The sequence below is a fragment of the Arachis hypogaea genome, chromosome 3, assembly GCF_003086295.3.
Source record: "Arachis hypogaea cultivar Tifrunner chromosome 3, arahy.Tifrunner.gnm2.J5K5, whole genome shotgun sequence".
NCBI classification, from domain to species: domain Eukaryota; kingdom Viridiplantae; phylum Streptophyta; class Magnoliopsida; order Fabales; family Fabaceae; genus Arachis; species Arachis hypogaea.
This window is the reverse complement of record NC_092038.1, coordinates 30,787,095-30,807,079: the sequence shown is the minus strand read 5'-3', so window position 1 is coordinate 30,807,079 and position 19,985 is coordinate 30,787,095. Positions and strand designations below refer to the sequence as shown.

Sequence of the window (19,985 nt, the reverse complement as noted above, 5' to 3'; positions counted from 1 at the left end):
GTACGGTTATTGATGAGGTTGGGTTGATTATTCAAAAAGCAGTTCTGAGGTATAACGTCATTTATCCAAGTTATTAGGGTACAGATCACCATGTAATCCATGTGATCAATTGAATTTTATTTCTAACTTAAATATATTTGTTAAAACTTAAAAGGAAATTCTATAAAAAGAAAATCAAGAAATAAGAACTTTAACAAAGTACCCAAGTCTAGTTTGGCCACATGATCAATAGATTTCCCATAATAATCATACTGAATCCTTTTGGTCGCACACTTGTAACTTGTTCATGAAGCTATACATGAAGAAAAATGTTAAGTTGCTGCAAGGAAATAAATGAAGGTGGTATAGCTAGTTAGACAAGAACTGAAATTAATCAACAATATCTGTTCCCTTATGAAAGAAATCTACATTCTAATACAATCAATTGAAATAGAGAAAAACAGATACTCGGAGACATTACCCCTTAACACTCACCTATATGGAAGGTTAAAAACGAAGAATCACCTTTCCACATTACTATTTACATTCCTATCTTAGCTATTAGACTCAACTTACAACAAAGTAAGAGATGGTTGCAATGCTCTACAATCAGCCATCAGTTCTAGCAAAAAAACAAAACGTTTATACAGCCATTTCCACGGGTTCCCCGGCTTTACCGTCCGCCACGGAAGCGCCAAACGCCTCCGTCTCCTTGTTATCGTTATCGTTTTCGCCGTCCTTGTTATCAACATTGTCATCATTGTCATTAGAATCATCACCATTATCTTCATTACCAATGCTATTCATCTCGATCACATTATTATCTACTTCAGTATCTTTTTCTGACAAAAGATTATTATTATTATTATCATTATCACCATCATCATCATTGTTATCCCCATCTTCAGCAACACCCTCAACCTTTTCTTCAGCAAAATCTGGTTCATTAATAGTCTCGTCACTTGCCGGAACTTCATCACATGAATTTGCAGCACCAACAGAGTCCCTGTCTTTAGCTGGGGACGTGGAATGCTTCGTGTTAACGCCGTTTATGTCGAATATAGTTGAGGCTATATCGAGCTTCGGCTTAATACCAATCCACTTGTCCCCGGACCAATCTCTAGATATTCTTAGATCTTTCTTGCTTACTTTCATTAGCAACCGTTCACCTGATATCAGAAGAATAACTCTATTTATAAAGGGGAGACAAATAATAAAATAATTTAAATTTTTTTATCAGATCCTACATGCATTGAGAACAAATTTTGACTGAATTGAATTGAATAAATATAGTTTAGCTCACAAAATTAGATAAGAGTCTATTGAATTATATACAAGATAGTTTCATCCAAGGACTTGATTACACAATTTTATTCAATATAAGGACCTAAGTAAAAACTTTTAAATTAAAAAGGCATAAATTGAGCCATACTATAAAATACTTTACATATCATTAAACCAAAATTTAAACAAAAAAAAATAGAACAGTAATATAGGATACCAGGAAAGTATGCTTGCACATTATCATCAACATAGTTATCAGTTTCAGTTACAACTCCCTCCCACCAGCCGTCACTCCACCATGCATCAATTGCAGTTCCAACCCCAATAACCAATTCTTGATCGTCGGAGGTTGGAGGAGCTGGCCTGATTGTTGATCGGCCAGGATGTCTCATCCCAAGTTTATCTGGCATGGCCAACTTGAAAGTAGGGATCCATTCCTAAAACATGGAAAAGATTAAGGTAACAGTGTTGAATTCCAAATTAAGATGTGCAAATGTAATGCATTGAAGGAAACTATAAAACTTTTGCTTTGCAATATATCATTTACCACTTGGTTCCATGACTATTTTTTTCACATAAAATTTTAAAAGGTTCTAATCATATCATACTCTAATTGAATTTGGGATTACAATCCTTGTCATTATTGGTCATGCCATACCCATTTAGCCTCTTTTCTTCTTCCCTAACAATTTCAAATTTCTCATACTTCTGAACTAAGAAAAATTCAATCCCTCAACAAGACAAGCCTAGATATCTTCTGTCATTCTTTCATAGCATTACTTAGCAAAAGAGATCAAGGAAACTGATTCAAATAACATCCTTAGCACAGGTACTTCCATATATGAGTATGCAGATCCTTATCATTTAGAAGATTTATAACAAGGAGTGGTTTATTTCAGTTCAATTTGGACCCATCATTAGTCTAGCATAATCCACATGAGATATAAACTACAATTATAAAAGAACATTTCTTTCCAGTTACAAGTTGCTGTAGAAGAAATAGAGCCTTAAATGTTCTTTTTGACCATGATAACAAACAGTAAATAGGAGCCGGCTTTATATATGGCAACTATTGTAGGATTTAACCAACAAAGGAAACAGAATTTGGAGAACCACAAAAGCAGGACTATACCTCAAGATTCCCACTTCCATCTTCATCCTGAATATCATCATATTGGGCTTTCATCTGTTTCCGAGATACCTGCACAACCGTACACCTGAACCAGCAGCCTCTGATACCGCTATCCTGACAGAGGACCTCTATCTTGTCATCAATCTTGTATGTGACATTATACCAAGGTTGAGATTCAACTTCCTTCTGAGAAAACAATTTCCTATCTGTCCTAGAATTATTTACACCCTGAGAGTTTTTGTATACCATCATTTGCTGACTCCTAACTAACTTCCTAACTCCTTGTCGACCCATCAAAGACTGAGGAGTTCCCCTATCCCTTCTCTTGGCTCTGAGCTTTACATTTTCACCTGCACTCAACTCTTCATCTCCTCCTGCTAGGCTATTTCCCTTGGGGTTCAGCATAGAATCAAATTGCAAGCAAGAAAGAATTGGTTGATCATAGTAGCCACGCAGTTTACTCAAGTCAAAGGGCTTGACTTTGTTGCTCCTAAATTGCCTAAAGCACATATGTATTCTATCAGATGAAGTTGGGGAAAAGCAAGGCATGCATTTTTCATAGTGTTCACGACTTAAGACCGTGGCAGGACCATCAATACACTCTGCACTAATGACTTGAGAATATGGTGTGATGAAAACTTCCCGAGGATGTGGATTTCGTATGGGAATCACACCCTTGACTTCCTGATTATGGTGAAACCACCTCGCTTTGACCTTTTTCTGCCCCCTCCTATCTTCATACATATCCTCTAAATAAGCAACATAATGATTCTCTCCCTTGCCCATGACAAAAACAAATGATTGAACCTGGAAACCAGAAAGGAGGCAATGATATATGTGATGTTATTAGCAAAGAGATATGTACAACTCAAAGATATTTTCCTCTATGCTAAACTCAAAGCACCAGATCCTTCTCTGTATAATCTATAGAATAAAATATCAAAGGATGAGCAACAATACTTGAAACCTCAGTTCAAGTCCATTTTCCAATACTTCCATGTTTGTTTAGGAGGTGGATGGATGAGGAATACTTACAATTATTTTGATGCCATTCCTGCAAAAAGCATGATAATGTTTAAGCTGCTTGCCACACGTCCACGCCACTCCAGACCAAACAATGTCAGACTTGGATAATTTGGAGTTTCGGGTTAGAAATCCCTGAGCAAGAGACGTGTGTATACATCAAAAATATTAATTACAACTGGAATTAAATGATATAAATAAAGGAAGACAAAGAAAAAGTAAACAAGAGGGATATACCTTGCCATTCGCTATCGGAGCAGGAAGACCAGTAATTTCATTGACACTACCATTTGTGGTATCATAAGCATGTCCTAAAGAATGACTAGGTGATCCTATGATATAAAAAAATATAAGTAAATATATATAAAAGAACAGAATCTTAATAATCTTAAACGAGCTTTCACTATCAGTTTTACTATATGTGAGCATCAGCAGTTTTTGTTGAAGGGGTAATACGAGTTTTATTAGAAAAAAAAGGAAATGGCACTGGTATAATGGTCTATTATCCTATACAACAGGAATAAGTAAGAACAAAACTATATTAGAGAAAAATGGCAGTGTTAAAAAGCTTTCAAAGTTCAGACTGCACATGATAGAGACTCCATATAACTCCAGATTAAATGACATAAAAAGCATTGAAGAATATAAAAACTATGAGAAAGATACATTTACATAGATACATGAATGAGTTTTATGCACTCATGCCACAAACAACAGCTCAAAGATTTGTATTGAAAGATATGCATAGAGTTGCCTTACACAAGATATATATATATCACTATACACTAGTTCATGATTTTGATTGTAACACAAAGTTGTAACATCCTTATATTATCTTTCATTTTGCAGCTGCACACATACATTCAACCAACAACAACTAAAAAGCATCAAAATGATAGCAATAAGATAAAGTTATAGGCAATAAGTATCAATTTACCACTTCTATCTCCTTGAAGATGCTGCTTTGAAAGTGTTGACGTCAGCCAATCAACCACCTCTCTTCTAGATCTCCATTTGAAACCGGCAGGAACAGAACCTTCCTTCCCACAAATTTCCAAAAACTCATCGGCGACAACGTAGAACATGTGTCTAACACTCCTCTCAGTGCCCACAACAGCAAGTATGGATTCCCCATCAGAATCCTTCAGGTAATAGTGGACCACACGGTTGCCACGCTCTTGGGAAACAAACTGCTCTTTCCATTCCACGAAACACCGGTCGGTTACAGCCATCTCGAAAGGAACTCCAAGAGGAGTGAGCTAATGCAAAAACCAGATTTGCACTTGAATTCAAAGCAATGGCAAGGGCTCCAAACCCTTTTGTTTAACTTGTCCAATAGGACAATCTTTCAGATCCAAACTCGTAAAGTAATAACCTTCTAGCATATTATCATCTAAACAAACCCAACACCAAAACAGCTTCAATCTCCTCACTCTACATAGCAAAAGATATCAAAGATAATTACTACAGAAAACAAATAACCTTTCAGAAACACTAATTAGAAAGATTTTCCCTTTCTAATGATATCCAACAAAAACAAGCAAAAACAAAAACAAAAAATCTTCTCTCATCAATCAAGAAGGGCTATGCAGTTAGAGAAAAACGAAACACCTTGTGAACTAAATTGACCCTTTTCTCTCAATACCAGAAAGCCTCATGAAGATGCATGATCTTCAGGTGAAACTGAAAGTTCTTTGAAACTTGACATGAGCCACAAAGCAATATCAATCTAATGCATCTTCACAAACAGATCAGAGAGAAAAACCTTGAGAAAAACCGATCCAGGATCTGAAAACCCCAGGAAGCAAAAGGCTATTGGGTTTTTGGCTGCTCTAGAGCTTGTTGCATAAAAGGCAAAAGGGTGTCTGAAATTGCAGAAAAGATTGAAACTTCTTTTCTACAGAAGACAGTTATCAAAGACGTTGATGAGTGATCATGGGGTCACTAGAAAGAGGATCTTGGACTAAAAGCAGCTCAGAGAGAGCACGGAAGAGAAGAGAAGAGGGAATGAGGCTTGCGATACTGATGATGAAGAAGAAAGAGGATACCTTGAAATTGCCATAGACATGGAAAGTGAGAGAGTTGCAGAGCTGAGAGATTGTGCATCCAAAATGAAGCGGCAGGTTTTGGAAATCAGAAGAAAAAAGAGTGGGGAAGTGGTGGTTGGTTTTTGGAAGAATTAAGGTGAAAATAATCGGTTAGGTGCAAGATTTTGGTAGGGCAGTTAGATACAAGATGCTAAGTTAGATGTAACTATGTCAGGGTAAGACCAACCATTTTTTATTTTGTTTTATTTTATTTTTTACAGCATATATCGTCCATATGATATAAATTGTAAAGTAACCTTAAGATGAGAATATTCAATTATTATAATGTGAAAAATTTACCATCTATAGGTAAAAGGAAACCAGCATATATCCGACTTTCATTGGTACAATTTTTAACTGTTTGGAAAGTTTTTTATTCTAGAAAAAAAAATTCTATTCTGTTAATAAAATAATTTAATTTTTTAGTTTGAAATGCCTTTAATATATTCGTATAATTCTTTGATTTAGCATAACTTTTTAATGAGTTAAATTTTTTTCTTGTATAATTTTACGTTTGTTAAAGTCATTTTATAAATATTCACTTATAAATAAAAATATTTTTTACTATTTTAAATATTAAGTATAGTTAATGTAGGAATTGATTTGAAAATATTTTATTTGGAATAGTTGAATAGTACTTAAATAAATATTAGAAGTTTATATTTTTTCTTATACATGTAATAACTATTTTTTGTCTTATTTATATAATAAAAAATTTCAAATGAATCAAAATCATTCATTTTTATTTGTTTTAAAACATACAAAAAAAATTCAATTGAGCTGTTATTATAAATATACTTTAAATTTTGATATTTTTAAAATTTTTTAAAGTTTAGATGTTTTTTTTTCTCATTTTAAGAATTTTTTTGTCTTCAGAATTCGATGGCATAAGTAATTCTAAAAGAATATTAAAAATGTACTAATCAGAAAAAAATAGATAAGACGTGTGACCCACTCCTAAGTATATTTCTTCCTTCTCTAACCTTAGCCCTACACTCACTCACCTCTCATCTCCGCACACACCCTCACTCACCTCATACCCTATTTCTCATAGCACACATACCAGCAACAGAAAAAGAAAAAAAACGGGAAAGAGAGAAGATGGGAGACCGTGAGAAGAGAAGGGAGGAGGGAGCTGTCCACGCCGAGCCACCACGCGAGGAGAGAGAGAGCCACGCCTCGTCACCGCCGGTCTGGAGCTCGCCATTCTTGTCCCGTCGCGTCGCCACCAGCCGCATCCAGCTCACTTCCATTGCATCGCCATCAGAGGCCAAAACCGAGAGATGCGTCCGAGAGAGGGGACGAGCACGAGAGAGGAGACGAGGAAGGACAGCCGCCGCGCCTTGTCTCCGTTGCTGCTGAGCTTCAACCGTCGCCATGCCAAGTCGTCATCACCATTGTTGAGACAGAAGAGAGAGCTCGAAGAGAGAGAAACAGAATGTGCGAGAGGAGCCATTGTGAATAGAGGGTTGTTTCGCCACCAGTCGCCGTTCGAGTAAACCTTGGTTTCTAATGGAACTGTTGGTGCCGCTGGAGCTGAACGGTTACTGTCAATAACCCAAACTATCGCAGCTCCACCTTGTCGCTGCCCTACTCCAAATCCTACGCTCATTCGTTCCATTTTACTTCAATCCTCCTCACCTTGGATTTTGGCACTCCGGGTTCGGTATCTTCGGTCCCTTGGGACCAAGCTGTGAGTAGACTTTACATTTATAATTGTTTGATTGTGCATCTATAATTATTTTGATTTATAACTAGTATGATCTTTGAATTATACTCACTATATTTGTCTTGAATGATTTTAAATTGATTAGTATAATTGATAATTGATTTATTTAAATAATTCATTTTTATGAAGTTTATGCTTTCGGAACTATATATGAGACTATATATATTTTTTATGAAATTTTGTATTATTCTAAAATGTTCGATTTTACTTGAAAATTTGTTTTTGAAGCATTGAAGTAATTGTTAGTACTCACTTACTTTAAAGATTGTGAAATATGTTTGATATTTCTTATAATTGAGAAGTATGATTGGAAAGATTTCTGATGAGAAAGTATAATATGATTTGATTTGATTCGATACCTTATACATTTGAAAGATCAAGGAATTGTTGTATTTGAAATTATATGTTTTGAATTGGTTTGAGAGGCTCGTATTAGAAAACCTTAGTTAACGGCGGTTATGACGTTAACTTAGATGCATCTAACTCAGACTCCAGCTAGCAAGGGTGTTGCTAGCCTAACGTGTAGACCACACGTTAGATCTGTTATTCTGTTGGGACACACAAGAGGAAAGGGCTACCCATAGAGGTGAAGCCACCCAAGTGTGGACTTTTGATTTGATTTCTGTATGAGAACTCCCTTATTGATTCACTTATTATTATCAACTATTATTTTCTAATTAAAATTATTTTGATATAATGTTTATATGGTCTCATGTTGATTATAGATGTATTGTCTAGTCACTGAGTTGCAAAACTCACCCCGTTTTTCTAAAAACATTTTTCAGGAACAATTACTTGTCTATGTGACGCTTTCGATTCAAGATGTACGATCTACAATGAGTACTTATTTGTTGACATTTTTTAGATGTATATATGCTCCATATGACACAGACAGGATCCAACTATTTTTAATTATCTTAATTTTATTATAAGTGTATAATTATTTACTTTAGAACTTATATAATATTTGTAACTTTCTTATTCAACTTATATTTGAGTCGGTTAGGCTTGCTAGGGGACTATTTCCCCGAGCGCCGGTCATGGTTCATTTTGGGCTATGGCAAAAAATGAAGACCAATTATTATAAACATAACAAAATTCTAAAAAATATTGAAAATAAAAATAATGAAGCCCTTAGCTTTTTATAAAATGATTTTTTAGTAAGCTTTAAAATTGAATGCACCAAAAACTAATTAACAAAAGACTTATGTCAACTGTATGTACACTATTTTTTTATCTCTAAGAAAAAAAAACTTATATATTATGAATTTAAAATGAAAATGAAATGGTGAATTTTCGCCACTTATCATTATCATTCAACCACAATCATGATTATGGGAAAAAGTAGCTAAATTCTTTCTTATTATATAATAGTTGTTTCGAGAGTTATCCAATGCATGAAATTGACTCTGTAATATTCGCACAGATAGACCGACAAGTACACTGGATTGTCCAAGTAATACCTCAGGTGAGTGAGGGTCGATCCCACAGAGATTGTTGGTTTGAACAAACAATGGCTATCTTGTAGACCTTAGTCAGGTGGATAGAAAATATAGTTTGTCACGAAAACGCATAAAAGCAGAATAAAATAGACTTACTTAATTGTGTGAAATCAATGATGAGAGAACGGTTGAGGTTTTGAAGATATTTCCTCCTTCTGGATCAACTTTTCTCATTGTCTACTCCAACTTCTGCTGATTCATTCCATGGCAGGCTGTAAATGACTAACTCCAGGTCAGTGGTCATTAATCTCCTCTGCTTCAGGACAAACACGGGGTCAGCGGTCATCCAATCTGAACGAGGGTGAAGCTCTAGCAGTCCATTCCCTTAGTGATCCTACTCAAAGCGCCACAGACAAGGTCGGATCTTCCGGATCAGAGAACGCTGCTCCAATGATTCTAGCTTATACCATAAAGGCCTTAATTGCCCCGTACCTCGGCTGCACTAATGTCTCCAAGTACCCAACGAAGTCATGGATTAGCTGTCTGAGAGATGTAGAATCAAGCTTGTGGTTCAGTACTATCCCGTCAAGGACTCGCGAGAACCCATGTAGAATAGAGATGACAGTCAAGTTACACTCCCAATTCATTAGGACGAAGAACGAAAATACATCTTAGAATAGAATCAAGCATATATTGAAATAGAATAGTGATATTATTAATCCATAGAAATTAGCAGAGCTCCTAACCTTAACCTAGGAGGTTTAGTTGCTCATAGCTTATAGAAAAGTAATGTAAAACGTGTAGAGTGGCCAGGAGCTAAAGGTAAAAGATCCTAAACATTGGTGATATTCTCTTATTATATTAATATGATAATTAAGGATTATAGAAATAAGATAAACTAGTATTGTAGTGCGAAAATCCACTTTCCGGGTCCACTTGGTGAGTGTTTGGGCTGAGTTTGAGTGAATCCATGAGTTGATACTCTCTTATGGGCGTTGAACGCCAGCTTGGGACTCCCATTTGGGCGTTGGACGCCAGCTGCTCCCTTTTGGGCGTCCAACGCCAGGAAAGGGGTAAAGTACTGGCGTTGAAAGCCAGTTTTGAACCTTCATTTTCAAAGCAAAGTATAAACTATCATATAGTTCTGGAAAGCCTTGGATGTTAGCTTTCTATAGCCATTGAGAGCGCACCATTTGGACTTCTGTACCTTGAGAAATGCTTTTTCGAGTGCACATAGGTCAGATGCTGACAGCATCTGCAATCTTTTCTCTATCTCTGACTCATAATTTTGCCAAAACTCCTCAATTTCAGCAAGAAAATACTTGAAATCATCATAAAACACACAAACTCAAAGTACAATCCAAAATTATGAATTTGGCACTAAAACCTATTAAAATAGAATAAAACTTAAATGAAACATAATGAAAATTATATGAAAAAATGATGCCAAAAAGCGTATAAATTAAAATATCCGCACAGTATTACCTGAAACGTTGATTTGAGTCTGAATGTGATATTAAGGTCCCTTTGTGTAGCAGTGTCCGACTTGTTAGTGTCAAGGTGCCGCTTGTCCGAGTTCTTCGTGAGAAAGTGGGGGGTGGTACCTACAAGAGACTCTGATGCTTAAGTTAACAAGAGCTTTAAGCAGGTTTGAACATAAATTATACCTGAGGGGTGTCAGTGTATTTATAGTAGAGTTGATAACCATCTTTGTCGGAATAGTTCCATCTTTCATGATGGATAACCATTCCCTTTATCTCGGGGAGCTTGTTAGGATCTTTCTTTTAGGAAGATAAAGATAGTGGGAGAGATTTGGGGAGGCAGTTACTTATTTAGATAAGTACAAGTGGGCCCTTTCGCTGCGTCCAACCTCTTAAAGAGGTCGGGTATTCGGTAGATCAGAGGCCATCCTTTGGGGTGGGTCTTTTGTCTTTATTGGGCCTGGCTTTGTTTATTGGGCCAAGGTATAAACAGTGCCCCTGCTTGAGCCCTGATCTTTTGTAGGTCGGGCTCAAGTGTTCTGTGACTTCTGTTTAGATGTCGGGTGCCCCTTTCTATAGAGGTCGGGTGTTCAACCTGTCTAAAATTTTAAACGTTGCCTTTATTTAAATGAGGGGCTGAATTGGCGCGGTAGTTTTCTTGATCTACGTGCATGATTTAAAGAGGAGTTAATGCGCCCGTTACCATTTGTTTCCTATAAAAGCTTTGCGGCCTTCTTCTTCTTCCTTTCTCCATTTTTGAAGTTCTTTCCATTTCTCTTTTCTTCGTGAAGAATTTTCTCCTTTCTTGATTTTTTTATTTACTTTTGTTACCAAGGTTTTGTCGCCAGAAGGGGAACGTTTGTGTTTAACTGCAGCTTGACGTGCCCCTCTTTCTTTTGATATCTTTGTTAAGGTTGGTTTCCTTCTGTCTCCTTTATGGTACTTCTTGTATCATGAAGCTACTTTTAGTAATGGTGTGGATGTTGATATACTTTATATTGTTGATTCTTTGAGGTTACTTGCTGTCTTGTTTTTTTGCTAGAAAAAGCCTTTTCTTTTTCTTTTTTGGGGCTGGTGCAGAGCGCTTGGGTCTAAGAAAAGGCTCCCTTTGTTGGATGATTGGTATCATTCTTTTGTTGGTTTTGGGTCTTTTGGTTTTTCTGATCATTGTGGAACTTTATGAGTGTCACCATTTTGTCTGTTTATACCTGTGTTGCCCCCTAATGGTGTCGCTACGACATGACAATGTCGAATGGGAATGATAGCTTTTGGTTTGGAACAATTTTGAAAAAATGGCTTTCTTTGATTTTGCTATTTTGCCCGACTTCTTTTGGGTGATGTCTGAATTCTTCTAGTAACGACTTCTTTACTTTGTATTTGTAGGTATAGGTTTTATGTCTTATTCTACTGTTCTGATCATGTCGACTAAGGTTCATTCTAGTCTCTTGGCCTGGGTGGATACCCCCGTTTTTTCTTGTGTTCCTATAGTGGATAGGGAGTATTGCGAGGCTTACTGTAGATACCATAGGATCTGTGATAGTAGGGAGGATGAGAAAAACTATGAGTTGGTAGCGCCTGACCCTGAGGAGAGGGTTTGTTTTCCTCCTTTAGATAGATCGGAGTGCCCTTTCTTTTATGCTTATGAATGCTTTTTTACTAAGCTGGGCATATCTCTTTCCTTTACTGATTTCGAGACAAACGTCTTCTGGTCTTGTAATGTAGCCCTCTCCTAGCTTCACTCTAACTTTTGGGCCTTTTTGAAGATTTTTCAGCTTCTATATTGGGAAGGCTTCATGATTTTTCTTCTGCGCCGTTCATGGTAGAAAGTGTTTTCCATTTTTTATGAGTCTTTTCATGATTTTAAAATTATTTCTTCAAGGTCTGGATTGTGGAGGGTGCCCGACCTTTCTTTTTGGATGAAAATAACGAGCCAACCTTTTTCCTTTTCTAGCAAGAACACCCTGTAGTGACCAAGTACACCATAAATAGTTTAAACGAACTTGAAAAAGCATTTGTAGACGTGTTGCAAGAGTGTTGGGCTCCTCACTTGGACGCAAAGAAGTTTTTAGGGGACCCCAGTCAGCTCTGGTCTGAGTTAGGTAGTTTTCCGACCTTTAACTTTGTAATTCTTTTTTAGCTACTTTTTACTGCTCCTGACGCGTTTTCTTCCTTTGCAGAAACAATGGCTTCCAAGACCTCATCTATGAAGTATCTTCACAAGACCAAGAAGGAGGTGGTAGCTCGGAGTCTTTAGGGCCAAGAGACTGATGGTGCTTCCTCCCGACCTTCTCCCCAGAAATCGGGTTCTAGCACTGTTACTTCGAGGAAGGTTATCCCTACTCTGGCTGTTCACTTAGTTTCTGCTGACTCGACCTTGGAGATTTTGGGTACTCTGTCACCTTAGGGACTTCCTCCTAAAAAAAGAAGACCTCCGAAGAGCCAAGTATTAACAACAAAGATTTTGATGGGTTTGCCTGGAGTAAAAAGAATATCATCCCTTACAGCTAGATAGCCATGGATGACGTGGCCATCCAGAGTCACCTCAACCATATAGCACGTAATTGTATCCGTATGGTGGGGGTGAGTATTGCTCTAGCCAAGGAGCTGAAGAAGACTCACGGTCGTGCTATTCAAGCATTCCTTGATCCCGCCCGAGCTGAGGTCGAGAGGGTGGGTAGCCTGAAGTCGGAGTTGGAGGAGGAAAATGTCAAACTAAAGTCTGACTTAGAGATGGATTGTGCCTGAGCTGTGAAAGCTAAGGCCATGGTGCTAATGGCAGAGGAGATGAAGAAGAAGGTTGAGAAGAGTTACTCCCGAACTTACGAGGAGTTGATTGGTATTCGGGAGAAGCTGAAGGCTGCCCGGGAATAGCCGGGATGACCATGCTGACCTCTAGGAGCATGTGGTCAGGGGAATGAACGAGATGTTCGAGAACTTGAAAGCTTAAGTTCAAGTTCTTGCCCCCGACCTAGATCTTTCTCTGTTCAGCATGAATAACATTGTCATTGAGGGGAAGATCATACCGGCTCCTGATGAGGATGAGGGGCCTCCTCTCAACCTGAAGACTTCTGCTCCTCCAGCTGTGCAAACTTCAGAGGTCCAGCCCGAGGTTCAACCTAAGGTCATTGTCGTGGAGACTCCCCCTACACCTACGACTATCCTAGCCGTGCCGGTTTCCATGCACCCTCCATCTTCACTTGTCGAAGGAAAATACGCCGCTACGAGCGAGAGACTCAACCCGCTCGTCGGTGAAAAATCTTAATTTCTTTTTCTGTATTGGAATGACCCGACCTGTGGGTCCTTATAACACTTAATTGTTTGTAATAGTTGGTAGCTTTCTTGAACACTTTTGCTTTTTATTTTTAGTTGTTTTCACAACTTTATAAAATAATGTTCAAAGTTATTCTCTTTATATCTCAGAGAACTTTTTCGGCATTTAGAATGAAGTTATGTCTTTATAGTTGAACATGGTTTGCTTGACTTTTAGGTCTTAGCAACTTTGTTAGATTATGAGTTATTAGTTTCCTTCCATAGTTTCGACATCGAGTAGTCGGACTTTATTAAGTTACTTTTATAGCTCGTTTTTTGTCCGATCACGCTAATGTTGCTTTATACAAGTTGTTTATATAAGTTCTTACATTAATTTGTACCTCGTCGCTTCATCTTGCCGACCTTTTTTAGGTCGGGCAATGATTTTTGTGGTTTGTCGAGTTTAATTAATGTGTTCTAAATTAAAAACTTTTGGAGAAATGGGAGTGAAAGAAATAGGAATTTTTAGTAGTAATTAAGAAATTCTTTACAAAAATCTACGTGCTAGGGGCTTGAGTACCCCTAGCCCTTGTCTGGTGCCTCATTAAAAATCCTAAAATCGGGGAAAAAGAGTACACCTCTACGCAAGGTTTGCTGTCTAGCTGTAGTACCTTCTCAGGTTACATGTATGCCAGGACTTCGGGAGCTCTCGTCCTTGGAGGTTGGACACTTTGTAGTAACCTTTGCCTAAGACCTCTACTATTTTGTAGGGTCCTTTCCAATTGGCAGCCAGCTTTCCTTCTCCAAATTTCTGTACCCTAATGTCATTTCGGATCAGGATGAGGTTGTTGGTGCCGAAACTCTTCTTGAGCACCTTTTGGTTGTATCTTAGGTCAATCCTTTGTTTTAGAGCTTTTTCTTTAATTCAAGCTATTTCTCAGACTTTTGGGAGGAGGTCAAGGTCTTCTTTTTGTGCCTGGACATTGGCTCCTTTATTGTAGAATATTACTCTAGGTGAATCTTTGGTTACTTCTTTGGGGATCATGGTCTCCATTCTGTAAGTGAGTTGGAAGGATGACTCTCCTGTCGTGAAATGTGGGGGTGGTCTGATATGTGCACAAGACCTGAGGTAGCTCGTCAACCTAAGCCCTTTTACATCTTGTAATCGGCATTTCAACCCAGCCAGAATGACTTTGTTGGCAGCTTCAGCCTGTCCATTGGCCTGGGGGTGCTTTACCAATGTGAACTGGTACTTTATTTTTAGGTCGGCTACCAAGTTCCTAAAGGTTTAGTTGGTGAATTGGGTTCCATTGTCGGTGGTAATGGAGTGGGGGACTCCAAACCTTGTGACAATGTTTTTGTACAAAAATTTCTGACTTCTTTGAGCAATAATAGTTGCTAAGGGTTCTGCCTTGATCTATTTAGTGGAGTAGTCAATCCCTACTATGAGGTATTTGACTTGTCCTAGCGCTTGTAGAAATGGTCCGAGTAGATTAAGACCCTATTTTGCAAATGGCCATGGCGAGGTAATGTTGATGACCTCCTCGGGTGGCGCGACGTGGAAGTTGATGTGTTTCTGACACGGTGGGCACTTCTTAACGAACTTGGCTGCTTTCTTTTGTAAGGTCGGCCAAAAGAAGCCGGCTCGAATCACCTTTTGTGCCTATCAAGTGTTTAATAAATGGTCAGGGGAAGAAGTCTTATGTGTTTGATGTTGGAAAGGATATTGGTCAAAGGACTTGGACTAAATCTTGTGATGTTGAGGTTACGGTGGTAGTGAAGCATGATCGGATCGAAAGTGGTGACTTGATCAATGAGTTTGGTGCAGCTATGAGTGAAGGGTTTGTTCTTGATTGGAACAGAGCTGTGGATTGTGCTGAGTGCAAGCTTTCTGATGGGTATTGTGCATATAATGGAGCTACTAGGAAAATTATGTGCATATGCGAAGATAGCAGAATTGTTGCCAAAAGTTAAAAAAAAGGTACGCTATTTTCAGATTAAATTTTTAATTACATCTTAAACCCCAATAATGTCTTGAACCGCAAGATCATGCAAGTGTAGCAACAAAAGTACTTATCAAGATGTTGAGATAAGCAATGATATGTTGAGAAAAATACTAGGTATTAATCTAAATTATTTTATTTGTGAAAATCATAGAAAACTGAAATCTCTAAATAAAGTTGCCACCGAAAGAAAGTACAAAGTAGCCTTCATTCCAGTGAATACATATATTTATGGACTTAGGAAGTCATTATGTACTTTTGTGGACTAAAAGTATTGGTGTTTACATGTGCAGAATGTTTTGCTTTGAATCTTGGAACCATTGAACGACATTAATTCGCTCTTGGTCTCACTGTTACAGCGGCAGGTAATCACTGGACCAGACTAAAGAAAGTCATTATTGGTAATACATCCAAGGGTTTCCTTTCATATTTTTCTTTTATGGTAGTTTCGTATTATATTGGCCAGAATATTCAAAAATCATCAACTCTTCTCCACTAAGGAATAGTAAACAAGTGATAAGGATTAAGAACATTTCTCTTATTTTCTCAAGTATGAAAAAGTTTAAATTTTTATATCCTTTACAATACTTTTTTCTTAAATTGGAGATAACATTCAAAATTGAATATCAGTTGCTTTATGCATGGCAATGGACATGACTCTTTAGTGATATGAACATTTGTATCTTACTCTTTTACTTTTTTACTATGGCATCTGTCCACGTCAACTAGTTTTTCAATTGTTCACATTAAAGGCGTAGACCATGAAATGGTTTCTTTTAGTTTCAAGCCAAATATCATAACTTTCTTAAAGGAAGATCCCAGAAGTATAACAGATTACACTTATTTATTTTGATTTTTCTTTCATAACAAAGTTTATAGAATTAAAAGCATTAGATGTTCCTCTAATTCTTTATTTACTAACTAACAGGTGCTACAGCAGCTGCAGTAATTGCAGGATTGTTGAGTATTTGTTACTTTATATACAAGTTACCAAGATGGCGAGAAAGATACAGCTTTCTGACAAAAGGTAACTAAGATATTGAAACTTTCGTAAAAAATCATGGTGTGTTAATTATAAAAAGATATAAATTCTTTGATGTGAAGAAAATGACCAACTCCTTCAAAGTTAAACTAGGACAAGGTGGTTTTGGTGTTGTATACAAGGGAAAGTTATTCAATGGTTTTAATGTGGCCGTCAAAATGTTGAATCCATCCAAAGAAAATAGTAAAGAGTTTATCAATGAGGTAGATAGCATTAGTAGAACTTCTCATGTTAATGTCGTCACCCTTTTTGGATTTTGCTTTGAAGGCCACAAGAAAGTTCTTATTTATGAATTTATATCAAATGTTCCCTTGACAAGTTTATTTACAGAAATAAAGGAGTTGAAACTACTACATTGTTGAGTTGGAATAAGCTGTATCGAATTGCCAAAGGGATAGCTAGGGGGTAGAGTACTTACATAGAGGATGCAACACTCAAATTTTACATTTTGACATAAAGCCGCATAATATTCTTTTGGATGAAAATTTTTGTCCTAAGATATCAGATTTTGGACTAGCAAAACTGTCCTAGGAAGGAAAGTCTTATTTCCATGTCGGATGCTAGAGGAACAATACGGTATATAGCTCCATAAGTATGGAATAGACATTTCGGCAAAACCTCTCATAAATCTAATGTTTATAGTTACGGAATGATGCTTTTTGATATAGTGGGAGGAAAGAAGAACATTAATGTAGAAGGGAGTAAAAAAAGTGAGATATATTTCCTTGATTAGATATACAAAAAGCTTAAGTAAGGCACTCAATTAGGACCTGAAGATGGAGAGGTGGCAATAGAGGAAAACAAATTGGTTAAGAAAATGATGATTGTGGGTTTATGGTGTATTCAAACTTGAGTTGAAGTCATCACTACATCTAAGAATTTCAAATTAATCAAGCTTCTACCAATAGGAATTAAAAATTAAAGGTCTTTGACCAATAATAGATATTACTTAATCATTAACACAAGCCTATAAATTACTACAAAATTAAACCTTATAAACTTTTAGACTTATAGATATGATTTATTTATAACCAATTTGTAGAAATAAAATTCTCAAAATAGCAAAACTTATGCTATATATTATTTGAAAAAATTGAAGGGATCGGAGTACCTTACAATTGGTCGTCTAACACTTAGGGGTATTCGTGGTGTGATTTGGATCGGTTCTGAATCAAAAACTCATCCGGTCCGAACACTAATTTTACTTATGGTACGATTTGGATTGGATGATATTTATTAAAGAATCTGATCAAATTCAATCCAATTTAAAGTGGTTTGGATTAGATTAGATTTGCGATTTTGTAAATAAAAAAATTAAATATATAATTATATGTAGCAAATCTTAACATCAAATTTTAAAGAACCAATAATGACATAACAAGTCTCAACAATATCTTGAAAAACTGACAATAACATATCAATAGAAATAAAATTATGGGTTAGTTAAAATAAATAAATAAATCTCATTTTGAACCCAAAATATTTATTAGATAATAATAATAATAATAATAATAATAATAATAATAATAATACATGAATAATATAAAATTATAACAAATTGAACATATTATAAGTAAAATTGTAAATATAACAATAAAACAACAAAACCATAGCACATTGTATGTTTTAGATTGGACTGGATCAATTTTGATGAGTATATCTAAAATCCAATTCGATCCATGTGTTTTGCGAAAAATAGAATCCAATTAAATCCAAATTAGTGCGGTTTTAATCAATTTTCGATTTGGATTAGATTGGATAAACGGTTTAATTTGGATCGGTTTAGATTTGAACACCTCCACTAACACCAGGAGAGACTTTAACATTCACATCATAATTAGAGTCATCTTTATCATCATTAGTTTCTTCTTGTTTCTCTTCCTTCTCTTCCTTCTTGTCTTCCTTCTCTTTCGACTCCTCTGCTTTTTTAGAAAAGCGAGGAGATGAATTTGTAATGAAAGGACGTGATGACGATGCCTTCTCTTTGTTCTTTTTCTTGAGATTCTCAATAATTCTTGATTTTATACTTTAAGAATACAAAAACTCACTCAAATTTATTTAATTAAATATGACTACTCATGTGAAGATATCTTCACGTAAAAAATCATTAAATAATTACTCAATTAATATTTCTTAAATCACATGAATTGAAATATATTTGATATATACTATCTTTTTTTATCATACCTGACATCAAACTCATTAACGTAATCACGCACATGTTCGAGGCTCTCCAAAGTCTCCCAAGTGTTTGATACGTCCTCCCATCCAGTCCTGTTTATATTTCACCACATACATATATGAAATATCCATTTGATCATGTGAGTCACCAAAAGCAATAAACAATAACAATCTAAAAATAGAGAAAAAGAAAAATAGGTCCTTGACCTTTTATCTTGCAAATATTTAAGTCCCTAAAGATTAAAAAATACATTTAAGTCCTTAACTTTCTCAAACTTGGACACCTAGATCCCTCCGTTCATCCGGATTTACGAAATGTAACAGAGGCGTCTGATGTGGATATTATTCTGTAGAGGTAATCGTCACGGTGACCCACGTGAATGGTATAAAAAGGTAACAGAACAAAAAAGCCCCCAATGCTCAAACGAGGTCGTTTGAGTCTCCACCTTCTCCGAAGCTCGTTCCATTGGTTCTTTGTATTCCCTATGAACTCTAAAGTAGTATTATTCCAGTAAGAGAAATCACAGCAAAAGGTAACAAAACCCCAAGAATTCTAATTAGAAACTCTCCCAAGATTCCCCCAAATGAGTTCCTAAAAACCAAAGCAAGAACCAATTTTCCAACCTTAATTCAGAAACTGAGAAATTGAAAATCAAGAACAGGGTAGAAGGCACAACCCTAACCCAGAAATGAATGTAGAATCAACCCTAATCCCTAACTACTAACACTAATGGAGCAACTATGAGATCTGCTGAAGACAAAGGTTAGATGGTGTCCCCATCGTTGTCAGTGCCTAAAAGGCATCCTTGTCGAAGGAAGAAGGAGTAGACGAGGTGCAGCTTGCCGTTTGTAGAAAGAGAAGATGTCTCATTCATGGAGTCTTCGATAAAGTAGAGCCAATCGAGGCATCTTCTCATCGCAGTAGAGGCAGCGACAATGAGTTCAGAAGATGGCAGTGGCAATGTTGAGGGAGAATAGTGTGGGCTGCAGTTGAAAGAAAGATGATTGTGGCAATGTGAGGAACCACGGATTGAGAGGAGGAGTGAGTGATGAGAGTGTAGTATCGTTTAGGGGGTTAAGATGGACTTCAGAGTTTTTTGTTTGTTTTGATAAATGGGGGGCAATAAAGAAGAAGCTTGGGCAGTTTTTTTTAGGACAAAAGTGTGAGTTTGACTTTTGATCTTTCTTTAGTATTTTTGGAAGGTGGGTACTCCCATGAAGATATTATAATTGTCTTCATGTGATGATTTTTCTTTTTGACCTTTAGATGATGGAGTGTAGGGTTAGATTTTGATATGTTATAAAAAGGGATTGTGTTCAAAGGTTTAAGGCTGTATAGAGAATATATATAAT

The 19,985-nt window shown here is 36.6% G+C and overlaps 2 protein-coding genes across 7 annotated transcripts; one reads left to right on the top strand and one right to left on the bottom strand.

Moving 5' to 3' along the window:
• Positions 1-349: 349 nt before the first annotated feature.
• Positions 350-5,683, bottom strand: LOC112790119 (uncharacterized). 6 transcript variants are annotated; one of them, XM_072226972.1, is made up of 8 exons: positions 5,467-5,655; positions 5,184-5,315; positions 4,356-4,852; positions 3,656-3,750; positions 3,431-3,553; positions 2,396-3,202; positions 1,481-1,700; positions 350-1,148 (listed from the first exon to the last, which is right to left on the bottom strand). In XM_072226972.1, the coding sequence occupies exons 3-8, from the start codon at positions 4,648-4,650 to the stop codon at positions 622-624; spliced, it is 2,067 nt and encodes a 688-aa protein (XP_072083073.1). In that variant the 5' UTR covers positions 4,651-4,852; positions 5,184-5,315; positions 5,467-5,655; the 3' UTR covers positions 350-621. The 6 variants fall into 6 exon arrangements, with proteins under 6 accessions (XP_072083073.1, XP_072083072.1, XP_025688142.1 ...); XM_072226971.1 differs by having other exon boundaries at positions 5,064-5,315; positions 5,467-5,640; XM_025832357.3 differs by lacking the exon at positions 5,184-5,315 and having other exon boundaries at positions 5,467-5,683.
• A 9,241-nt stretch (positions 5,684-14,924) lies between these two features.
• LOC140183369 (PR5-like receptor kinase) lies at positions 14,925-17,304 on the top strand. The gene is given in 6 exon segments (XM_072231794.1): positions 14,925-14,932; positions 15,032-15,304; positions 16,338-16,354; positions 16,446-16,754; positions 16,757-16,769; positions 17,094-17,304. Coding segments are annotated over 6 exon segments (831 nt in total).
• The last annotated feature ends 2,681 nt before the right edge of the window (positions 17,305-19,985 follow it).